This window comes from Hemitrygon akajei, chromosome 14 (genome assembly GCF_048418815.1).
Source record: "Hemitrygon akajei chromosome 14, sHemAka1.3, whole genome shotgun sequence".
Lineage (NCBI taxonomy): Eukaryota > Metazoa > Chordata > Chondrichthyes > Myliobatiformes > Dasyatidae > Hemitrygon > Hemitrygon akajei.
This window is the reverse complement of record NC_133137.1, coordinates 106308169-106331409: the sequence shown is the minus strand read 5'-3', so window position 1 is coordinate 106331409 and position 23241 is coordinate 106308169. Positions and strand designations below refer to the sequence as shown.

Below are 23241 nucleotides of genomic sequence, written 5' to 3'. Positions count from 1 at the left end.
TCGACACCAACCTGATTTTCCCAATCCCCTTGCATATTGAATTCCCCAATACCATTGTGACATAACCCTTATTACATTCCCTTTCCAGTACCCTTTGTAATTCAACCCCACATCTTTGCTAATATTTGGAGGCCTAATTATGATTCCCATAATGGTTTCTTTACCCTTGCAGTTTCTTAAATCCATCCACAAAGACTCGACATTCTCTGACCCTATGTCACTTCTTTCTAAAGATGTAATTCCATCTCTTACCAACAGAGCCACACCACTACCTATCCCTTCCAGCCTGTCCTTTGGATATATCCTTTGATGTTAAACTCCCAACTATGACTTTCTTTCAGCCATGACTCTAAATGTGCCACAAGTTCGCCCACCTTACTCTGAATGTAACATGCATTTAAATACAGCTCCTTCAGTCCTGTATTCCTTGTCCTTTTTAAATTTGGCTCTGTGGTACAATTTAGCTTGTTGCTTTGTCTGCATTTGTACCCAATCATTGGCTTGTCCTTCCTTACATTCATATTACATCCATCATCTACTTGTAAACCTGCTGGCTGATCCTCAGCTCTATCATATCGGTTCCCATCAATCTGCCATGTTGGTTTAAATCACTCCCAACCGCTCGAGCAAACCTGCCCACAAGGATGTTTTTCCTCTTCGGATTCAAGTGCAATCCACCCTTTTATACAGGCTACACCTGCCTCAGAAGAGGTCCCAATCATCCAGAAATCTGAATCCCCTTGCTCCAATTTGTCAGCCAAGCATTTATGCACCACCTCATCCTATTCCTATACTCACTGTCGCGTGGCACAGGCAGTAATCCCGAGATTACCACCTTTGAGGTCCTACTTCTCAGCTTCCTTCCTAACTCCCTGTAGTCTGCTTTCAGGACCTCCTCTCTTTTATTTACCTACGTCGTTGATATCAACATGTACCATGTCTTCTGGCTGCTCACTCTCCCATTTCAAGCTATTGTGGACATGTCATAGGAGGAAAACTATTCTCCGTGTTTTTTCCTTGCATCCACTCTGTCCCTCTGACTGTAGAGTCCCCTATTGCTGCCGCCATCCCCTTCAGTTCCCTACCCTTCTGAGCCTCAGTGCCAGAGGCATGGCCACTGTTGCTTCCCCCAGATGCCCCCCCAACGGTACTCAAAATGGAGTACTTATTGTTGAGGGTGACAGCCACAGGGGTGCTCTCCACTACCTGACATTCCCCCTTCCCTCTCCTGGCAGTTTCCCGTAGCCTTGGGGTAACCACCTCTGTAGCTCCTTGTCGATCACCACTTTATTTCCCCTAACAACTTGAAGATCATTGAGCTGCAGCTCCAGTTCCCTAACTCGATCTCTACTCGATGCACCCGGTGCAGACGTGGCCATCACGGAGACTGAAAGTCTCCAGGAAATCTGACATCTGAGACCCAGACAGAACTCTGGCCCTGCAGAAATACCCCTTATTCTTTCAAGAGTTAAATGAGAAATAAACTTACCTACTTATCTCACCTCCTCCTGTTCTCGCCTTACCACTCTGATGCAGGCCACTTCTTCAATGGCCACTCCACCTGACTGTACCTCTCTTTTATGGAGACTGGGGTTTTCCAGCTCCATTCCAGACCTGCGTGGGAACACTTCTACTGCACTGCACCGCTGTCCAATCAAAGACTCCTGCTGGAAACTGGCTGCTTTTCCAAGCTACACTCCAGACCTGCGTGGGAACACTTCTACTGCACTGCACCGCTGTCCAATCAAAGACTCCTGCTGGAAACTGGCTGCTTTTCCAAGCTACACTCCAGACCTGCGTGGGAACACTTCTACTGCACTGCACCGCTGTCCAATCAAAGACTCCGACTAAAACTGGCTACCTTTTCAAACTCCGCTCCGGCCCTGCACAGGAATGTTTTACTGCATCTGTGCGGCTGTCCGATAAAAGGCAGATTCACTATCCTCCAACTAAACAAATTCTTCATCATCTATGTTCTAAAGGGATGGCCCACTATTCTGAGGCTGTGCCTTCCAGTCCGAGGTTCACCTACTCCCTCTCTACATCTACTTTATCCTGGCCGTTCAGTATTCAATAGGTTTCAATGAGATTCCCCACCCCTCCATTCTTCTAAACTCCAGTGAGTACAGGCCCAGAAGCACCTCTGCTACAACTCTAGTAACTCTCTTCTGTACCACACTGCCAAATTGTATCACCTCATGCTGCTGTGTTTTGTATTTGTCCTGCTGTTTGTCATCCCACTTAACCATGCTGTCGAGGTGCTGCTGATGTCTGCTTTGTTTTTTAATTAAAACGTTATTGTCGTCTCTTGGAGTTTAGTTCCTCTCAGGTAAAGCCCTCCCCACCAATGAGCACATCTACACGGAGCTCTGTCGTAGGAAGGGAGAATCCATCACCAAGGACCCCCACCACCTAGGCCATGCTTTCTTCTCACGGCTTCCATCAGGAAGAATGTAGAGGAACCTCAGGATTCACACCAGTGGGTTCAGGAACAGTTACTACCCTTCAACCATCAGCCTCTTGAATCTAAAGAAATAAGCTCTCAACACTTGCCCCATCAAGGAAATGTTTCCACAACCTATGGACTCATTTTCAAGGACTCTTCATCTCACCTTCTCAATATTTATCATTTTTTAAAATGTCTGTTTGTATTTGCACAGTTTGTTGTCTTTGCACATTGTTTGCATGTCTTTCACTGATTCCATTGTGTTTCTTGTATTTACTGTGTATTTACTGCAAGAAAATGAATCTCAGGGTTGTAAATGGTAACATATATGTACTTTGATAATGAATTTACTTTGAAGTTTTTGAACTTTGTTTACTAAGAGCTACAAGATAACCAGTTATCATGTATTTTAATCACAATGGCTACTTTTACAAGTTCTCTCTGCCCATTCATCTCTCTGTGTCAGACTAATCAGTTTGGTTTCGTTGGTAGCTCCCTCATTTGAGAATGAATATTGAGTTGAACCCACATTCTAGTGCTATACCAAAGAATTCTTGCGATGTCTGAGGAGATTGGTCTTTGAAATGTTAGCTGTGATACTGTGTTGGGCAGAATACTGGATTGTCTGAAAGTCTTGACCAACATTCATCCCTCATCCCAATCTGTCAATGCTTTCTTCTGAGTGGTCAATGCTACGTTTGCCTGGATATAATTCAGTCCTTACCATGAAAAGCAAGTGGTAAATCTTGAATTAATTGCAATTTGACACATTTTACATACTGTTATAAATAAAAAGAGAATAGTGTTAAAGTATGAAACATACATGAATTTAAGAGAAAAAGAAGAAAATTCTAGAAAAATTATTTTTGAATATAATTGAGGGTTAGTGTATTTTGGAGAACAGAAAAAGTGGTCAGTCTTAAAATGGAAGAGCACCAGAATGTGCTGATTCATGTGATATTTAAAATAGCTCCTGAAGCACAATGTGGTGAGTAATTTAAAGCAGAGATTTTACTTAAGAACAAGTTCAGACTTGAATCTGAAGGAAAATAGAATCAGTGTGCGCACTTGGGATTGCGATAGCTGCTTATGTGGCCTATAAATACTGCCAAGGACAATTACTTCAGAAACAAGTTTATTATCACTGTCTTCTATGATTTGAAATCAGCTGTTTTGTAGCAGCAGTATGGAACAAAGACATAAAATTACATAAATTATAAAATAGTGCAAACAAAAAGGAAAGAGGAGGTCGTGCTGATGGGTTTGTGAGTTGTTCAGGCACTTGATACTGAAGGGGAAGCAGTGATCCCTGAATCATTGAATGTGGCTCTTCAGGCTCCTGTTCCTCCTCACTGATGGCAGCTGTACCTTCTTGATTCACCTTGTCCTGGCTTGTTGTTGGTGTTCTGTGCTATGAGCCTTGCCCCTTTGCCCAGAAAGTGTCAGTTTCATAAACTTAGAAAAAAAGGGAAGTGTGGTTTAATGTTCTTCGTGCAGAGCAAGAATGGAAGTTTGAGATGAATGGGTGATTTGAGCTGACTTAATTTTGTCAACAACAAATGGAAATTCTGCTTTCAAAGGCTAGTAATTTTGGTGTGAGGAAGTTACTTTTGGGTAATCAGTATTTTCATTTTCAGTCTGACTGAATCACAGCTCACGAAGTTGCTTCTTTTTAAAATTTGCAAAATAGAGTTTCCAACAGAAAATCTCAGGGTGCCAACTCTACACTCCTCTAAGGTCTGTACAGTCCTTTAATTGTGCCCTTCTCTGAATCAATGGCCTCTGCACCATTGGCGCCTTTAGTCTTCATCTGCCTGGGCTTCGGATTTTCTTCCTGCTGTCTTTTTATACGTCCTTCTTCTTAAGCCCATCACTCTTACTTGAGCAGAGGCTGCCAATAGCAGCTTGCCAGAGTCCTCTGTCCTGGGCCAGATATTCAAGTTGTCTCCAGGTGTAGCCCATCTTCAAAGATCCCTCTTCTCCTGGGGATGAGGTCTTTGGAGCTTCTGTTGGGGTTTCTATAGCTCTGAGTTTTTACCGGATGGGATTGGTGGCCCCAAGTCCAACCCTCCTCCTTTTGCAGCCGGGCTTGGGACCGTCCACGGTGGAGTGTTTTATCTGTACTTCAGAAGCTCCTTAATTTGTTTTTCCACCAAGTATATTGCTGCTAAAATTTGCTTATGAGACAGTATCAATTTTTCTTTGATAATATTCAAGTGCCTGAGGAGTCTTACTATTTTCTGTGCTATATACTGTATATCATAGATTTTTGTGTAATATTCATTACCATTGTCTTCATTATTTTCAGATTGGACATTGAGGAGCCTAGAGTGATGGCCATGCACCCACGCAGGATTCGGTTAAAACCATGGCTCCTGGCACAGGTTGACAGCGGCCATTATCCTGGGCTCCAGTGGTTGGATGAGCAGCGGAAGCATTTTCAGATCCCATGGCGGCATGCCACCAGGCACATCCCTACCCAGGATGATGACAACACCATTTTCCGGGTGAAGTAGCATTTATGGTTTACTTTGTGCAAATTTTTTCTGTTGTAATGGAGATGCTGAGGGAAGTTCATGGAGAAATTTAAGGCTGAGGTTATTTTAACCCAAGTCTGCTTTGAAAAGTCAAGAAACCTGTGCTGACTTTATACACTGCTTGCTGAGGGTGCCACGATGTGAGGTAGCTAGCGTGATACCACTACAGCTCAGTGCGTCAGGGTTTCCATTCCAGTTTCCTCTGCAAGTAAGTTTGTGTGTTTCTTCCCATGTGCACATGGGTTTCCTCCAGGTGCTCAGGTCTCCTCCCACCGTCCAAAGACGTACCAGTTAGGAGCTCAACTGGTTGATTTAAATTGTCCTGTGATTAGGCTAGGGTTAAATCATTGGGTTGCTTGGAGGTGCGACTCAAGGGGCTGGAAGGGCCTGTTCTGCCCTGTATCTCCAAATACAATAAAAAATAAACAAAATGTTTCTTATCACTGAGCTAAGGGTTGTTAACTCATCATGTCAACCAAGCTGCATGGCATTCTAATGGTTAAGTATGTTTCCCCGGGAGTTTGAACTGAAGTTAGAGAGAAACAGACCCTGTAAACTAGCTCCTTCTTTAACCTTTACCTATAGCTTTCAGAAACGTCACAGAAATGAGTTCATCATGAAAACAGTCCTGTTTTTGGTTCTCCTCACCCACCCACCAAAATGTTATCCCTTCCTTGAATTTCTGTCCCGAATTTGTAAGGTTAAAGGTAAAGGCCCAAAGACATTGCACTTTATTGCCAGTAAAGCACTTTTGAGCTATAATTGCTGCAGCAAAACAGAAAACATGGTAGCCAATCAGGGCAGCTCAGTAGCAAGGTGGCTAGTATCATGCTATAAAACAGGCCAGAGACTCCGGTTTAATCCAGCTGCTGCCTGCAGGGAGTTTGTACGTTCTCCCTATGGCTGTGTGGGTTTCTTTCAGGTGCTCCAGTTTTCTCCCACAATCAGACATAATCAGACCATCAGACATAAGAGCGGATTTGGACCATTTGTCCCATCTTTGCCATTCCATCATGGCTGATTTATTATCCTTCTCAAGCCCATTCTCCTGCATATGGGTTTTTAGATGAATTAGTCTCTTTGGTGCAACTGGGCGGTGCAGGCTCATTGGCCCAGAACGGCCCGTTAACGTGCTGTATCTCTAAGTAAAAGATAAACCAGAGGACAGCCAGGGCACTAAAGCAAAATGTTTTGCCTCTTTGGAAAACTGTCATGAACTTTATTAAGAATAGGCATGCATGGATCGGTCTTCCCCTGGAGCAGTCCATCAATCCATACCATCGTAGCAAACTAATCATGGATTAGCATCACTCTCTCGCTCTCCGCCCCGGTGTGTGCAATGACACCCACCTCCACTGGGCTCTGAAAGAGAGAATCCCTCGAAGGTAGGGGTTCCTAAACTGGGGTCCACAGCATAAAAAAGTTTGAGAACCCCTGCTCTAAGAGAAGGACCCAGAGAATGCAGACTGTTTTGAGAAGACCTGTTTTACATCTCATCTGATAAACAACGTTTCTGAGAGTGAACACTTACTTTGTTCAGCAGGGAAGCATCAGGTACAATGTGATCGAAACATTAAGAGTGAGAACTGAATCTCACAGAGTCACAGAAACAGGCCATTCAGCCCATCTAGTCCATGCCAAAACCACTTAAACTGCCTACTCCCATTGAGGTGCACCACGACCATACCCCTACTGTCCATGTATCTGTCCAAACTTCACTTAAACATTGCAACTGAACTCACAGGCACCACTTGTGCTGGCAGCTCATTCCACGCTCTCACCACCCCGAGTGAAGAAGTTTCCCCACATGTTCCCCTTAAACTTCTCACCTTTCACTCTTAACCCATGACCTCTGGTTGTAGTCCCACCCACCCTCAGGGGAAAAGTGGAACCTGCAACATATTGAGACCAAAAAAGAACTTGACTTTCAAAAGTGCACTTGATGTAGTAAATATCTCCCAAGGCACTTAATAGCAGTGTAATCCGAAAAATGGGCACCAGCCTAAGGAAGTGTTTTAGAGGGACGTGTAACAGCTTGGTCAAAGATGAAGAGACTTTTAAACTTTAACCACAGCTGATTAGACCATAAGACATAGGAGCAGAACTAGGCCATTCACCCCTTCAAGTCTGCTCTGACCCCAGGTCCCACTCAACCCCATACACCTGCCTTCTCACCATATCCTTTGATGCCCTGACCGATCAGGAAGCTACCAACTTCCACCTTAAATACCCCAGCAGACTTGGCAAAGTCCACTGTGACAGAACATTCCACAGATTCACTACTCCCTGGCTAAAAAGTTCCTCTTTATTCTAAAAGGTCACCCCTCAATTCTGTGGCTGTTCCCTCTAGTTCTGGATAAGTTATATTTGTTTTATGTCTCCTGGGTGACCTTGTGTTGTTGTTCCCATACCTAGGCTTGGGCAGTGGAGACAGGCAGATATCAGCAGGGGGTTGATGGCCCGGATCCTGCTAAATGGAAAGCAAATCTCCGCTGTGCACTCAACAAGAGCCGGGAGTTCAAACTGATCTATGACGGAACCAAGGAGACCCCAATGCAGCCATACAAGATCTACCAAGTGTGCGACATTCAGCAGTCTAATGGAGAAAACAACACTCCAGGTGGTGAAAACGATGAACTACCTAACCTCTCTGCTCCCCCTCCCCCCAATTCCATTTTGTTTTCTTCTTCTCTCAAGTGTAAGCTGTGTGGAACTGATTTTTTGCCTTGTAGATCTATTATTTCACTTATTTCACTTCTGAAAGCAGTTTAGCTAAAGCTCATAGGTGTTTGAGCATTGCTCAAACCCCCCTCTGGCAAGCGGAACTGGTGAATTCAATAAACGTGGTTAGCTGTGGTGTGTGGCCAAAATGCCTGTGACTGCAGATATTGAAAAGCATCAGGTCTTTGTAAAAGATGAAATACAATTAGTTCCCTAATCTGTTATTAATACTGGATCTCACCTGCATGTCACACACATCCCACATCTTGAATTTGACTCTTAATAGCGCAGAATTCTACCTCTTCACTGTCTTCAACATTCCCGGGACAAAAAAAGTTTGAGTGAGATAAACGTCAATATTTTTTGGCTTGGAGAGGGTGGGGGGTTGAAATGGATAATTTACAAGGAGATGGGTAGTCTGGTTTTCATTACATTTGGGTCCACTGGGAAACAAAAATTAATATGTTCTACATTTCCTATTTCAATCACTGCTTCAAGAAGAGAGATGTAAGTACAAACTAGGAGGTTGTAGTTTCCAGAAAGATGTCTATAAACATACCAATGCAAGTCCCTCAGCACCTCACTCTCTTCTCGTTAACCACTGCACATCTTTCCTCCCTCTCGTTTCAGGGAGGGGTGTACAAGAGCACTTGCTCCTCTGTTTGCGAGGCCTATTTGTCATTCTTGATCTTTTTTGTCTTTAAGTTCAAATACAGACTAAGGGTCATGCACTTGTGTCAGTACAGGATCTTACGTCAGATGTTATGAATCTATACACCGTCTCTTCAACTTGTTCTAGGAAATGTGCGAATATCAATTTCAGTTTTTGTGAGAAATATAGTTTGGCTCCAGTAGTATTTGCTGCATACAGTCACACAAAAATATTTCTCCTGTTGCATTATGACCTAGTTTTTAAAACAAACCTTACTTTTGAAAGTTTCATAAAATAATGATCTGACATGTACTGTCCACTGTTGAAAGTCTTTTGTCAGATCATTATATATTGCACTTAAGAGGTGGTTATATGCCAATGCTGCATCTTTGAAAGAATTGTTAAGAAGTCTCCTTTTCCCCCATGCTCCTGAAAGTGCTTCTTAATCTAGTATATATCTAAGGCGATGTGCAGTCTTACAGCAAGTGACTGTCTTGGCCATTTTTCTTGCGATCACATACCCGTGTCAGACACTGCGAGTCTGCTTCACCGGTTTATTGACAGCAGGGGGAAGCTGTGTGGCCTCGTTGTAGCCGTCCATGAGCGGAGATGTCAGAGGCAGTGTGGCGCTGGACTGGGGGCTGCACCTTCTGTTTGTGCTGTCCTCTCACTTAGCTGGATTGTGTGCTTGCACGTGTACATTCGTCTGAGAACAGCTTGTTCTTGCCGACAACACCCATGCACCATCAATTTACAGGACATGTCACTTAGAGACTTGGGCTGTAGAAATATTTTCGTGTGACCGTATGTTCGCTGCTGTCTTATACGTGCCTTGTTATATATGACTGTTGACACCGTGTTTTGCACCTTGACCCAGAGGAATGCTGTTTTGTTTGGCTGTATTCATGCATGGTTGAATAATAATTAAACTTGAATTTGAACTTATTCAATTTCTTTCCGAAAAAATAGTACCTCTGAGTTTGTATCTGTTGCTCCGTAATCATCATTGGACTTCCTGTAGACGTAGATCAGCTCATGCAATGATTTGAAAAGAGAAAACCACTGTTTTGTCTGCTAACTATTGCACTTTCATTTTCACTGAACCTGTATCCAACTACCATATTCCTTATAGAAAGGAAACATGAACTGAATTTGTTGGAACCACACAGCTAAACAGACGTCCACTAATGATTCTGGTTTCAACCCTCCGGTTGAATTTGGATTGCTTCCAGGATCCAGTATGGAATGTAACATTCTTTTAACCATCATCTTGTGTGTTTTCTCTTTCCCCTCAGAGGCCAATGACTATGAGTGGGACGACGAGGATGAGGTATGTACAACTGCTACTGTAAGATTCAGTGTCATTAATACATGAGTGATAGCAATTGGCCAGATCCTGTCCCAACAAAAAGAGACAGTGGATGATAGAAATCTGAAATAAGAACAGAATATGCTGGAAATACTCAAAAGGTTTATATCTTCGTCTGACTAACAGATTTTGTTCTCTTTTTCCTTACAGCGTCAACTCCAAACTTTGTTCCCATCAATGACCTTGGAAGGTGAGAATGAGTGGCATTTATAGTTTTTTTCCTAGTTGTAGACAAGGGCATGATTTGTCATATTGAGATGCTGAGTGGTTAATGAAGAATTGACTTACTAACGTCTGTGAGGGGTGATAGATAAGTTTGTGGCCTAAGGTAGAAGGAAATGAGTTATTAACTTCAAACTTTCTGCATTTTCACTCAAAGAGTTGAACTACAAGTGCATGGAATGAGAGCATCTTGGACCTCCAGGTGGTCCACAGCAGGGTGATTGTTAAGTTTGTGGCCGAAGGTAGAAGGAGATGAGTGATACAGCTCTTGTTACATAGATGTGCAGTTCAACTCTTTGAGTGAAAATGCAGAAAGTTTGAAGTTGATAACTCACCTCCTTCTACCTTAGGCCACGAACTTATCAATCACCCCTGCTGTGGACCACTTCTGGAGGTCCAAGATGCCGACTTCTACAAAGAAGGGATCCGTATGCTCCACGACCGCTGGACTAAGTGTGTAAATGTAGGAAAAATAAATGTGCTAGGCTTTCTAAAATTGACTCCTTCTACCTTAGGCCACAAACTTATCAATCACCCCTCATATGTGATTACTGGCATTATCAAATGTTCCCAAGTCTCGCACCACATAGAGCAAAACTCCATGAGATATAGGAGCAAAATGAGGCCATTTGGCCCATCACCTCTACTCTAGCATTCAATCACAGCTGATTTATTATTCCCTCTCATCCCATCCACATTGCCCCACCAAATGCTTCTCCATCAGATGCAGTCTGAATTAGATTCTAAAGCTTCCTCCGGGTTACCTCATGAAACACTCAGGTCCAGTGTGATGTGGGTTAAATATGGAGAAACTATTACAACATAAAATGTGGCAATTGTTCCCTATTTTCCAGCAGCCTTTACCTTCTCGTGCACCCATCAATTCCACTTTGATTCTTTTGCCATTTTGGGTCATTTCCAGTTACTGTTTACCTGCCAGCACATTTCTCATAAATGGGCGGAAGCCAGAGTCTTCAGCAGAAAAGCACAAGGTCACACAGAGATGTGCAAACCTGCCAAGATCAAGAGTGAGGCTGGATACCTGCCGAAGTAAAGTTGCAACACGCTGACTGCCACACTGCCGTCCTGTTCTGCTTCTCCACCAGATGCTCTGAATCAGATCAATCTGGAATAAAACCCCCTCTTCAGTGCCCCATCTCCCAGGTCCACTGTGGTGTAGGTTAGATAAGCAGTAAAGATCCATCCACACTGTCACATGAAAGAATCTCCTTGCCTGGCATGTCATGATCGATGGGGATCCTTAATGATGGATGTCACCTTCTCGAATCATCGCCTTTTGAAGGTTTTCTGGATGATGATGGAGGCTAGTGGTCCCGATGGAGTTTACAGCTTTCTGTAGCTTTTCCTGGTCCTGTGCAGTGGCCCCTCCATACCAGTTAGAATGCTGTCCAGGGTATGAAGAACTGTATTTTCAATTTTCTTTTTCTGTCTTCCTCATACCAGATAATGCCAGCCTACCACCGTATCCAACCCAGACCTGGCCGAAACAGGAGGTTGCAGCGTCAGATTCCTGTGTGAATGGAGGACTTGTTCACCCAACGCTCCCACAAGGGGACCTCTCCCACGCAAACCTCGATCAGAGTGAACTCACACAGCCAAACCTTGTTCATGGGCTTGTTCAGCCAAATATCCCTCCAGCAGCTCAAGGGTCAATTCATCCACTCCCATTGCAGCAAGTGGATCAGTTCCCATCACTGATCACTTCTGAAATGTTTATCAACTCTCTGCCATGTAAGTCACTGTTTCTTCTCATTGGGTTCCTCTCACAATCTGGGCTATAAAACCATTCACAGAAATTTCCTTCTGTGTGTCTCGAGGGTAGGAGAGACAATACTTACAAAGGAATCCTATCCTCTCCGTCTTCTGGTATGGCTTCAAAGAACAAAAGAATAAGCTGTAATATCCTATATTTAAATGAAGATAAAACTGAAATTCTTTTGGTTGGTCCCAAAGCCAAAAGAGCTAAACTTCTTGATTAACTTGGGAACCTGGCCCCCTTTGTAAAATCAGAAGTAACAAGCCTGGGTCTTATCCTAGATTCATGTCTGAATTTTACATCCCACATTAAGAAAGTGAGCAGAGCAGCATTTCTACACTAAAGAAATATTACAAAGGGACATCCGCTTCTGTCACGTAATGATACTTTATATCGATTAGACTAGATCACTGCAATGCACTCCTCACTGCCAATCTATTGATCAACTTCACCTCATTCAGAACGCCGCTTTAACCAAAACCAGGATGAGCGAACATATCACTTGCTCTACAATGGCTTCCTGTACCTTTTAGAATTGATTTTAAAATTCTCTCACTTTTTTTTAAAGCTCTTATTTGTCTAGGACCAGAGTACATCACAGAGTTGTTTTCATTTTACAATCCAGGTCTTCTTCCGCCAGTCTCATAAACTTAAACTATCTTTCTTTAAAGATAATTAGCAGATCAGCTTTTTTGAACTACACGCCTGAGCTGTGGAATTCAATACCTGAAACAGTAAGGGATGCAGACTCAGACGACACGTTTAAATGCCAGCCCATTGCTTTTATTTTTGTTTTTGTTTTACTTTCATGTTTGTTCTTTTGTCCCTTTGTAAAGCACTTTGAACCACATTATCTGCAAGAAAAGTGCTTGATAAATAAAGTTACTACTATTATTAATTGATCCTCTCCTCTTTTAAAACATGCAAGATTAGAACTTTGACCTGGATGCTAGCAATGTACAGGTGTTAAACTGTCACCTTTACAGAGATAGCTCTACTGAAGAAAATGGAATTGATTGAGAGGAGAATATTAAATAGAGCATTTGAAGTATAAAGGTTCAAACAGGTTATTTGAATCACATCTGTGCTTTAAACTTTGTGTAATTTTGTGATGAACATTATTACATTTCCAGAGCTTTTTAACAGCTGTTAACAGTTAGTTTGCCATGTAATTGAGCTTCATCCTGACTAAAGGCCGGCACGTGGACCCTGCCAGTAGAATGGAGTCCTTTTTCATGGCTCTCTCTTTACTTAGATACCTTGTATCATCTCATCATGAGCTAAAGGCTGATGTAACTGCTCACATTCTGAAGTGTATTCCATGTTGTAGGACAGGAAGTGTGTCATTGAACAGTACAGCACAGCACAGGCTCTTCAGCCCACAATGTTGTTCCAACCCTTTAACCTCCTCGAAATCAATCTAACCCTTTCCTCCCACATGATGTCTCTTAGATGTCCCTAATGAATCTCCTTCTACCACTACCCGGCAGCACGTTCCACACACCTACCACTCCCTGGGAGGAAAAGCCACCTTTAATATCTCCCCTATAATTTCCTGCAAACACGTTAAAGTTATGCCCATGGTATTAACCATTTCTGCTCTGGAAAAAGGTCTCTGGCCGACTCTTGTCTATGCTTCTAATCATCTTGTACACCTCTATCAAGTCAGCTTGTGTCCTCCTTCTCTGCAAAGAGAAACGGTCTAGTTCGTTCAACCTATCCACATAAGACCTGCTCTCTAATGCAGGCAGGATCCTAGTAAATCTCCTTTGCACAATCCAGCTGTGCTGTCCCCAGAGTTTTATGTAGCTGCAACATTACTTCACGACTCTTGAGCTCAATCCCCTGACTAATGAAGACCAACGCCTTTTTAACCACCCTTTCAACTTGCGCTTCAACTTTGAGGGATCTATGGATATGCTCCTCAAGATCCCCCTGCTCTTCTACACTGTTCAGAATTTGTGATTAAGCTTGAATTCTGCCTTTGTGTTTGACCTTCCAAATTGAACTCCATCTGCCATTTCTCATCCCAATTCTGCATCCTATCAATGTGCCATTGTAAGCTACAACAGTCTTCTACACTTTCCAAAACATCACCAACCTTTGTGTAATCTGCAAATTTACTAATCCACCCTTCCACCCCTCATCCAAGTCATTTATAAAAGTTACAGAGTATGGGAGTCACATCCCAGAACAGATCCCTGCAGATCATCACTAGTTACTGGCATCCAGGCAGAATACACTCCATCTACTAAGACCTTCTGCCTTCTGTGAGCAAGCCCATTCTAAATCTACACAGTCACATTTCCCTGGATCCCACGCCTTCTGATTTTCTGAATAAGACTACCATGGGAACCTTGTCCAGTGTCTTACTAAGATTCACATACATAGTGTCAGCTAACTGATGGCAGATAACGGCTAACTAATGCTTTATTGTAGCATTTATTAAAATAGAAAATGTTGGAAACACTAAACAGGTCAGGCAGCGTATCTGGAAAAAGGAGCAGGGTGAACTCCTCAAGTTGAAGTCTCTGTCATTACTTTAGTGATGTTGTTTAAAGGACAAATATTCACTGGAACATTATAGAGAGCTCCCCTGCTCCTGTTTCAAATAAGTTAATGGAATCTGTTAGCCCACCCATGAGAGTAATGTCTTAAATAAAAGTGGCCATGCTGGGATTATCAACTAGGATGTGTACTCAAGTTTCTCGAATATAGGATGAATCTGCCACTTTCCAACCCAGAGCTGATTGGCTCCCACTAGCCTTGGTGATGTTTCTTCTCAGCTGAGCTCTAAAACACAGAAACAAGCCACAGCGGCATTTATCCTCCTTCCATCCCTTCATTGAATTAGATCTGATTTGTCCTTCAAGCCTTTTCTCTCTCTCTTGAATATCAAGTTACCCCTTTGATTCAACCATGCCACTTGTCGAAAGAGGTCATGTTTCTGGTGCATAACTCTGCTGCTCCAAGTTCCACTCTGATTTCGGATGTGGACTGTGTGGAGTTTGCATGTCCTTCCCTCCCCTTGACCACATGAGTTTTCCTTGTGCGTTCCTATTTAAAGGTATGTTGGTAGGTTAATTGGCAACTCTAGTGTTGGTCAGAGGTGGAATAATTTAAAGGTGAGCTTTATTTATCACATGTATGTCAAAACCTACAGTGGAATATATCATTTTCTTCAAATCAGATCAGTGAGGATTGCGATGAGCAGTCTGCTACTTGGGGGAGCTGATGGGCACGTGACGGAGAATAGATGTAAGTGGGATTGCACCGAGTACCTGCTCAGAATGGATGTCCGTATCCGTAGGAAATGAAACGACAGAATAATTCATGTAAATTTTAACCGTTGATCATTTTGGTGCTGCTCTCTTTTGAATGAAAATCTCCACATTAACCCTATAAAACATTCCTAATTCTAGGAGCTTCTTTCAAGTCACCTTAGCCTTCACTTTCCTGACAGATATCACCTCTCTGTTTTGTTTTTATTGATTTTTCTTTGCAGTTTCTGTAATGCCTCCAGCATTAAGGTATTGTGTGAAGACCCAGTCTGTTCACGGAAATCTCTCAGTGGTCTAACTACTTCTATCTCATCCTTTGACACAGTGACGGACCTGGATGTGAAATTCCAGTACCGAGGGAAACAGATGGGATCATTGATCACTGTCAGCAATCCTCATGGCTGCCGCCTGTACTACGGTGACCTAGGCCCTATCCCAGACCAAGTGGAGCTCTTTGGACCCGTTACCCTAGAGCAGGTCCGTTTCCCTGGCACAGACCAGTTGTCTCATGAGAAGCAGCGATATTACACTAACCACCTGTTGGATGTCATGGACCGGGGTCTGATCCTGGAGATCCATGGACAAGATATCTATGCCATTCGTCTATGCCAGTGTAAAGTGTACTGGTCAGGACCATGTGCTAATGGAGCATCAGGACCTAACCCCATTGAGAGAGAGAAGAAGATCAAGCTTTTCAGTTTGGAGAACTTTCTTAGTGGTGAGTTGACCACATTTAAATGTTATATTTAATGTCCAACTTATTCAGTTGCTTGTGCTGCAAGTGTGGATGGAACAATTCACCTCCATTATCTCAGGTGGTCGTACTTCATTCTGCCAACAAACTTTGAATATTTGCAAATGCCATTCAGAGACTTGGGCTATATTATTTTTTTTTCCTTTGTGACTGTTTTTTTCTGAAATCGTAACCAAACATGCTATTTGTGCATTGTGCATTGTGCTGTTGGTGATGTGTGTTGCACCTTGGCCCCAGATGAACCTCGTTTTGTTTGGTTATATTAATGTTCGGCTGAATGATAATCAAACTTGAACCTGGATCAGTAAGTCCTGCTTGTTTCACAGCAGTCCAGCACCCTGTAACACACACAAAATGCTGGAGGAACTCAGCAGGCCAGGCAGCATCTACGGAAAAAGTACAGTCGACGTTTCAGGTTGAGACCCAACTAGAAAGGAAAGGGGAAGGAGACAGAGTAAGAAAGTGTAGGGAGGGGAGGAAGAAGTACAGGGCAGTAGGTGATAGGTGAAACTGAGAAAGGGGGAGGGAGGTGATAGGTGAAAGAAATAAGGGATAGAGAAGGGGGAATCTGATAGGAGAGGAAAGAAGACCATGGAAGAAAGGGTAGAGGGAGGAGCACCAGAGGGAGGTGATAGGTAGGGAAGGAGAGAAGGTGTTAGAGGGAAACAGAAATGGGGAGTGGTGAAGAGGAAGAGGTGGAACCAATTACTGGAAGTTTGAGAAATTGATGTTCATTCCGTTAGGTTGCAGGCTACCCAGACGGAATATGAGGTGTTTCTCCTCCAACCAGTGTGTGGTCTCATTGTGGGAGGCCCTGGACTGACATGAATGGGACTGGAATGGGAATGGGAATGGGAATGGGAATGGGAATGGGAATGGGAAGTAGAATTGAAGTGGATGGTCACCGGGAAATCCTACTTTTCTGTGCAGTGTAGGTGCGCAGCAAAACGGTCTCCCAATCTACGTTGGGTCTCATCAATACTCAGGGAGCACCAGACCCCAACAGGTGAAGTGTCGCCTCACCTGGAAGGACTGTTTGGGGCCCTGAATGGTAGTGACGGAGGAGGTGTAGGGGCAGGTGTGGCACTTGTTCCCCTGGCAAGGAGAAGTACCAGGAGGGATGAATGGACAAGAGAGACACATAGGCAGTGATCCCTGTGGAAAGCATACAGCTGGGGGTGGGGGGGGGGAGGGAGCAGGAAAGATGTGCTTGGTGGTGGGATCCAGTTGGAGACAGCAGAATTTACAGAGAATTATGTGCTTTGAACTCCTTCAGCTCTGAAGACTCTGGCTCAATTCAGTTGTCTGTATGGAGTTCTCTCCATGACTGCTTGGGCTTCCAGGGTACATGCATGTCTCCTCCCATAACACATAAAAATGTACCAGTTAATCAGTTGTCTACTGCAAATTACATTTAACGAAGTGGCCACTGAGTGTACGTTCATGGTCTTCTGCTTCTGTGGCCCATCCACTCCAAGGTTCAACATGTTGTGCATTCAGAGATGCTCTGCGCACCACTGTTGTAACAAGCAGTTATTTGAGTTACTGTCACCTTCCTGTCAGCTTGAACCAGTCTGGCTATCCCCTATGATCTCTCCAATCAGCAAGGTGTTTTCCACCACAAAATCGCCACGCACTGCATATGTTTTGTTTTTTCGCACCATTATTTGTAAACTCTAGAGACTGCTGTGCATGAAAATCCCAAAGATACAGCAGATTCTGAGATACTCAAATCAAAACATCTGGCATCAACTATGATTCCATGGTCAAAGTCACTTAGATCACATTTGCATATCATAAGGCCTAGGAGCAGAATCAGGCCATTCAGCCCATTGAGTTTGCTTCGCCATTTGGTCATGGCTGATTTATTTTCTCTGTCAACCCCATTCTCTTGCCTTCTACCCATAACCTTTGATGGCCTTACTAATCGAGAACCTATCAACCTCCATTTTAAATATACACAATGGCACTCTGTGACAATTAATTCACCCCCTTCTTCCTCATTTCTCTTCTAAAGGAATGTTCTTGAATTCTGAGACTGTGTGCTCTGGTCCTAGATCCTCCCAGTATTGGAAACATCCTCTCCATGCCCAATCTACCTAGGCTTTTTAATATTCAGGATGTTTCCATGAGATCCCCCTCCCATTTCTTCTAAACTTCAACTTAACAGGATGCTGCCTGGATTACCTTCCCCATTCTGATGTTCGGTCTGAGCAACAACTGAACCTTTTGACCATGGCTGCATGCTTTTATGTGTTGAGTTGATGCCACGTGATTGGCTGATTGGATATTTGCATTAACAAGCAGGTGTCTGGATGTACCTAATAAAGTGGCCACTGAGTGTAAATGAGTGACAGGAGAAAAGGGTCAGGATGGGCATGTGAGGGAGTTAAAGGACACAATAAGTATACAAAACACAAGAAATATAAATACATAAGATAGCTTATATACATAGATTGATTGTGTATCCATAAAGTGACACTAGCCTGTCCTGACACGAAGTAATAAAGTTGTGTTAGAGGTATTAATTAGCCTTGTTGCTTGGGGAAAGTAACTGTTTTTGCGTCAGGTGGTAAATTAAAATAAATTTACTAGTATTGGGTCATTCCAAAAGTCTTTGCAGCCAGTTAAATAACTATTTTAGAGTGTGTTCATTCCTGTAGTGTTGGAAATGTGGCACAAAGCCCCACAAACAGCAATTTCATAATGAGCAGAATCTAGTTTTAGTGATGACTACATGTTAAAGATTAGCCTGAATTTCTCGAATAGTGTCACTGGATGGATTATGTCCCGCTGAATGAGCATATGAAGATTTACTTTCATATTGCAACAAAAGGTACAACACATCTTGTTTGCATGGATCCAAAAAATACTGCTAGAACCCTGAAATAAAGTACCCAGCATCAATGGAAAGAAAGAGCTTCAAATCAATAATGTTTCATCAGAGCTACAATCATATCACAACTTCCACTTAAAATCTCATGCATTCCTTCAGGGCAGAGTCTGAGTCACACGGGTAGACTGTAGACTTTAATTACAGAGCCAAGATTAAGGTGAGTTTATAAACGGAGAGGTAGAGAAGCAAAGAAATTTGGAATCAGAGCTTCAGGCCAAAGTCCATACAGCAATGGAATTATTAAAATCATCAAAGATACTAGAATTACAGGATCTCAGAAATCTCGAGAACTGTTAGCTGGAGAATCGAGTAAACAGAATCAGATCTATTGTCTCTGATTTACAGGACATGAAATTTATTTTTGTTTTGTATAGCAATACAAAGCAAAGGCATAAAATTATCATAAATAAAAATAAATAGTGAAAAAATAAAATAATAACAAGGTTTTGTTATTCATGAACTGTTCAGAAATCTGATAGTGCTCTGGAATATGTTCTTTTGGAATCATTGAATGTTGGTCTTCAGGCTCCTGTTCCACTTCCAAGAATTAGAACATAGAAAATCTACAGCACATTACAGGCCCTTCAGCCCACAACATTGTGCTGACCATGTAACCTACTATGATAAAATTTTAATGTCAAAGTTATATTTATTTATAACTAATTTTTTCTACTACAAAATATTAGTTTTGTTTAATAGTTAGCACCCTTCACTCCAAATTAGATTGCAGGCTGAGCACACAATCTGGATTAGTTCAGATAATGGTTCAAACCTTGTCCCATCTATCTGCTCAAACTGTAACCGTCACAAGCGTCCTATTTCCACAGTTGGCATTCATTCTATGAACAATACCACCAAAAATTCATTCACTTCAATACCCTTTGTAAGATCAGTCAATACAGAACAATAACTGTATTGTAGAATATAAGAGAAAGATGTGATGCTGAGGCTTTATAAGGCACTGGTGAGGCCTCTCCTTGAGTATTGTGAACAGTTTTGGGCCCCTCATCTAAGAAAAGGTGTGCTGGCATCAGAGGAGGTTCACAAGGATGTTTCCAGGAATGAAAAGGTTATCATACAAGTAACGATTGATGCATCTGGGCCTGTAGTCTCTGGAATTTAGAAGGATGAGGGGGGATCTTATTGAAACCTTTTGGTTGTTGAAAGGCCTAAACAGAGTAGATATGGAAAGGATGTTTCCCATGGTGGGGGAGTCTAGGACAAGCGAGCACAGCCTTAGGATAGAGGCGTGTCCATTTAAAACAGAGATGTGGAAACATTTCTTTAGCCAGAGGGTGCTGAATTTGTGAAATTTATTACCACAGACAGCTGTGAAGGCCAGGTCATTGGGTGTATTTAAGGCAGAGCTTGATAGATACTTGATTGGACATAACATCAAAGGTTATGGGGAGAAGGCTGGGGAGTGGGGCTGAGGAGGGAGAAAAAGATCAGCCATAATTGAATGGCAGAGCACTCGATGGGCCAAATGGCCTAATTCTGCTCCTATGTCTTATGGTCTTATCATTGTTCAAGTGTGGATCATTTTACCACACAGGTGGCCTCTATCAGATTTGGATGTTGTGATCAACTGCAACCTAGGACAACTCTCCAGAAGAAGAGCTATCTCAAAGTCCTCTCCTCAATCATCAGCAATCCCACAATCATGTGGATGCTCTTGAATTCTTCCTCTCTGGTGCAAATGCAAAGACTTCTGAACTCTGTATCTGAAAGACTGATTCAGCTTTTGTCTTGTACCTTTCCCAAGGGAAGAGGAGAAGAAAAAAAGAACCAAAGACAATGATAGCCCCCAGCTATTAACCAAAAGAAATGGGAGCTGACTGTTAAATTCAGGATTTTGAGGGATACTATAGCTCTGATTGTTGAAGAATGTAATTGGTCCATGGCCCAGCTGCTTTTGATAGGGACCATATCCCTATCTTGCAAACAGGTTGTTTAAGATGATGGTGTATCTGTGGGTTTGAGAGGTATTATAAAACGTGGAGGAGCAGGGTGACAGTAGCTTCTGCTGGAAGAATGGTACATGACACAAGTTTTCACGTGACCAGTATATTGCTTTAATTTTGAATTTTTATTTCTATTTTACAGAATTGATAATGTACCAGAAGGGGCAGGTGAGTGTTGCCCCTCTGTATGAGATCCAACTCTGCTTTGGTGAGGAGTGGCCCGATGGAAAACCCAAGGAAAAGAAGCTGATTATGGTGCAGGTAATGGGCTAATTTGGAGTTGGAGAAATGTTCAGCCTCTCCTGATGGGTATCTTGTAAATGCTGAGGGGAGGATAGGTTTGGTTAGATCTAGAAATTGCAAGAGGTTGTTATGCCTAGATGTAGTCTCCTGCAGTAAACCTATTGTCTGGATGTTCTCAATAGGGCAAATTACAATAACTATTTACACTTCCCAATTTACCTGTGGCAGGTTTCACTGTCTGGATCCTTCACCTGAGAGGACCTTGAAGCATGTATAAATGCCTTAAGAGGATCCAAGTATCTCGAAACTTTCCCAAGAAAGCATCCTTGTATCTAAATTTTTCCCATGAAATATCACAGCCTATGTGCTTCCCCCAACTCCTGTTCATTATGAGAGTTGTAGAAATGCAATTCATGAAATTCCTTCTGTACAGATGTTTCATTGCATGGGGTTTTTTTGCACGACTGTGACATAAATTAATCTTTTCCTTTCCTTTCTTTCCTCACGGCTGATACCAGGTGATTCCAGTTGTGGCACGGATGATGTTTGAGATGTTTTCTGGAGAGCTGTCATTTGATAGCGGGAGCATCCGTCTCCAGATTTCCAACCCAGACCTTAAGGACAATGTGGTATTTCAGTTTAAGGAACTCCACCGGTTGCTGCAGCAGTCCCAGCAGGGCCAGGGGCAGTGGCTAATGCAACCTGCTAACCCACAGTGAATCAGAACATCCACATGAAGAGGAAACAAGCCCTCCAGAATACTGCCAAGCTTCTTGGATCATGGATTTAAACCTGCTGCTAACATCTTTCAATAGGAAAGTTTCAAGAGTTTAAATGCAGACAGACTAAGGCAACCACCAGAACATTACACACCTAGTGTTGGAACTGGCTGAACGCACAGTTTGAAAGAGAACTCACTCCTCATCATGGATTTGCCTTTCCATTACCACCTTCTCTGAAAGTCAAAGGGCTGCTTCAGTCCACTTCTGTCAGATTGCAACACCGTGGAGGGGACAACAAATGCTCACAGACAACGGCAACATTTTCTTTATTAAGAGGAAAGTGTCTGTATCTAGTTTCAAAGCCCAAAATTGTGTTGCAGTGTGAGATCTCATGCTGTACAAATAGCCATGTGTAAGCTTTGAGTATGATGAGTGTGTTTCATATCACAGAGCACAAAGTGGACACACCGTGACACTCCTTTTGTAATTAGTCTTCTTGCTGATTGCTACCATTATGTTTGAAAGCAACCAGAGCTACTAACGACAGCATATCCTCTAGCATACCTACTCCATGCACTTTTGATTGGAATGCTTCTGCAATACAAGTCTTTTGTTTAATTTTTCTATGTATTTCTTTCTGAAATTGTCAGTTAGATATACAGTCTCTTCAAGTTAATTTTCTGTCAGATGGATCCATGCATAGTGTATATTAATGGCTGACTGGCTATCAGTGGAGTGAGAAATGAGGAAAAGGGGTCAAACTCTCACACTGAAGTTAGTGATTTAGACTTTCTGAACATGGCATTTGTCAAGTTCATGTTTATTGTCTTCACCCCTACACGTGTATGCTGCCAAACAAGACAACGTTCCTCCATACTACATATAACCACACACGTAACACAAAGTAACATTACTACAAATAATAAGGTGTATATATGACCCAAGTTAAAAAGTAAACAGTATAACACTACTGGTGCTTCATACGCGATGGGACCTGGGTGGTGGCAGTGAGTTCAGTAGTCTCACGGCCCGGGGAAAGAAGCTTTTTCCCATCCGAACAGTTCTTGTCCTAATGCTACAGTACTTCCTGCCATAGTGGGTCTGTCGTTGTACAGTAATTGAGAGGCATAACAGTGGGATAGGGTACTTCTGGGTAGAATATCAATACTGGGATATGATTCTCATGGGAGCAAATCTACCATGCCTTGGGCACTTTTTGCTGGGTCTGCCCTGTATAACATAGGGGCAACAGTACAGATCGACCAGGGTTGGCCCTCCCCCATATCACAGTGATGCAGTAGTGTTAGTTTCAGTGTATCATTAGGCTACAGATACTGGTCACAAACCCATTCCTAGATAACACTGGGACAAGGATTACAGGGTATAGGTCACTCTGCCTCTGCGTCAGATTGAGTAAACAGGAACAGGCCATACTGTCCTTCAAGCCCACTCTGATATTCATCAGAATCAGATTTAGTATCGGGGCATCTATCATGAAATTTGTAAGATTCAAGTTCCTATCTAATAGTCAGATTTGCCCAACATGGAAATTGGCCTTTCAGCCAACTCTTCATTTGCCAGTGTCTGGCCCACCTCCTTCTAAAACTTTCCTATCCTTGTACCTTGTTCAGCTGTCTTTGAAAAGTTGTTATTGTAT

The 23241-nt window shown here is 42.7% G+C and overlaps 1 protein-coding gene across 3 annotated transcripts in view; it reads left to right on the top strand.

Moving 5' to 3' along the window:
• The window catches only part of LOC140738889 (interferon regulatory factor 6-like), a 55938-nt gene extending 33736 nt beyond the window's left edge, over window positions 1–22202 (top strand). For 2 of the 3 annotated variants that reach the window (XM_073066884.1, XM_073066883.1), the window contains 8 exons: window positions 4755–4953; window positions 7399–7603; window positions 9652–9686; window positions 9876–9915; window positions 11412–11699; window positions 15331–15723; window positions 20762–20880; window positions 21381–22202. In XM_073066884.1, the coding sequence (XP_072922985.1) occupies window positions 4780–4953; window positions 7399–7603; window positions 9652–9686; window positions 9876–9915; window positions 11412–11699; window positions 15331–15723; window positions 20762–20880; window positions 21381–21581 (1455 nt within the window). In that variant the 5' untranslated portion in view covers window positions 4755–4779 and the 3' untranslated portion in view covers window positions 21582–22202. Of the gene's footprint in view, window positions 1–4102; window positions 4184–4754; window positions 4954–7398; window positions 7604–9651; window positions 9687–9875; window positions 9916–11411; window positions 11700–15330; window positions 15724–20761; window positions 20881–21380 lie in introns of those variants that run through there. The other variant, XM_073066885.1, reaches the window with a different exon arrangement.
• The last annotated feature ends 1039 nt before the right edge of the window (window positions 22203–23241 follow it).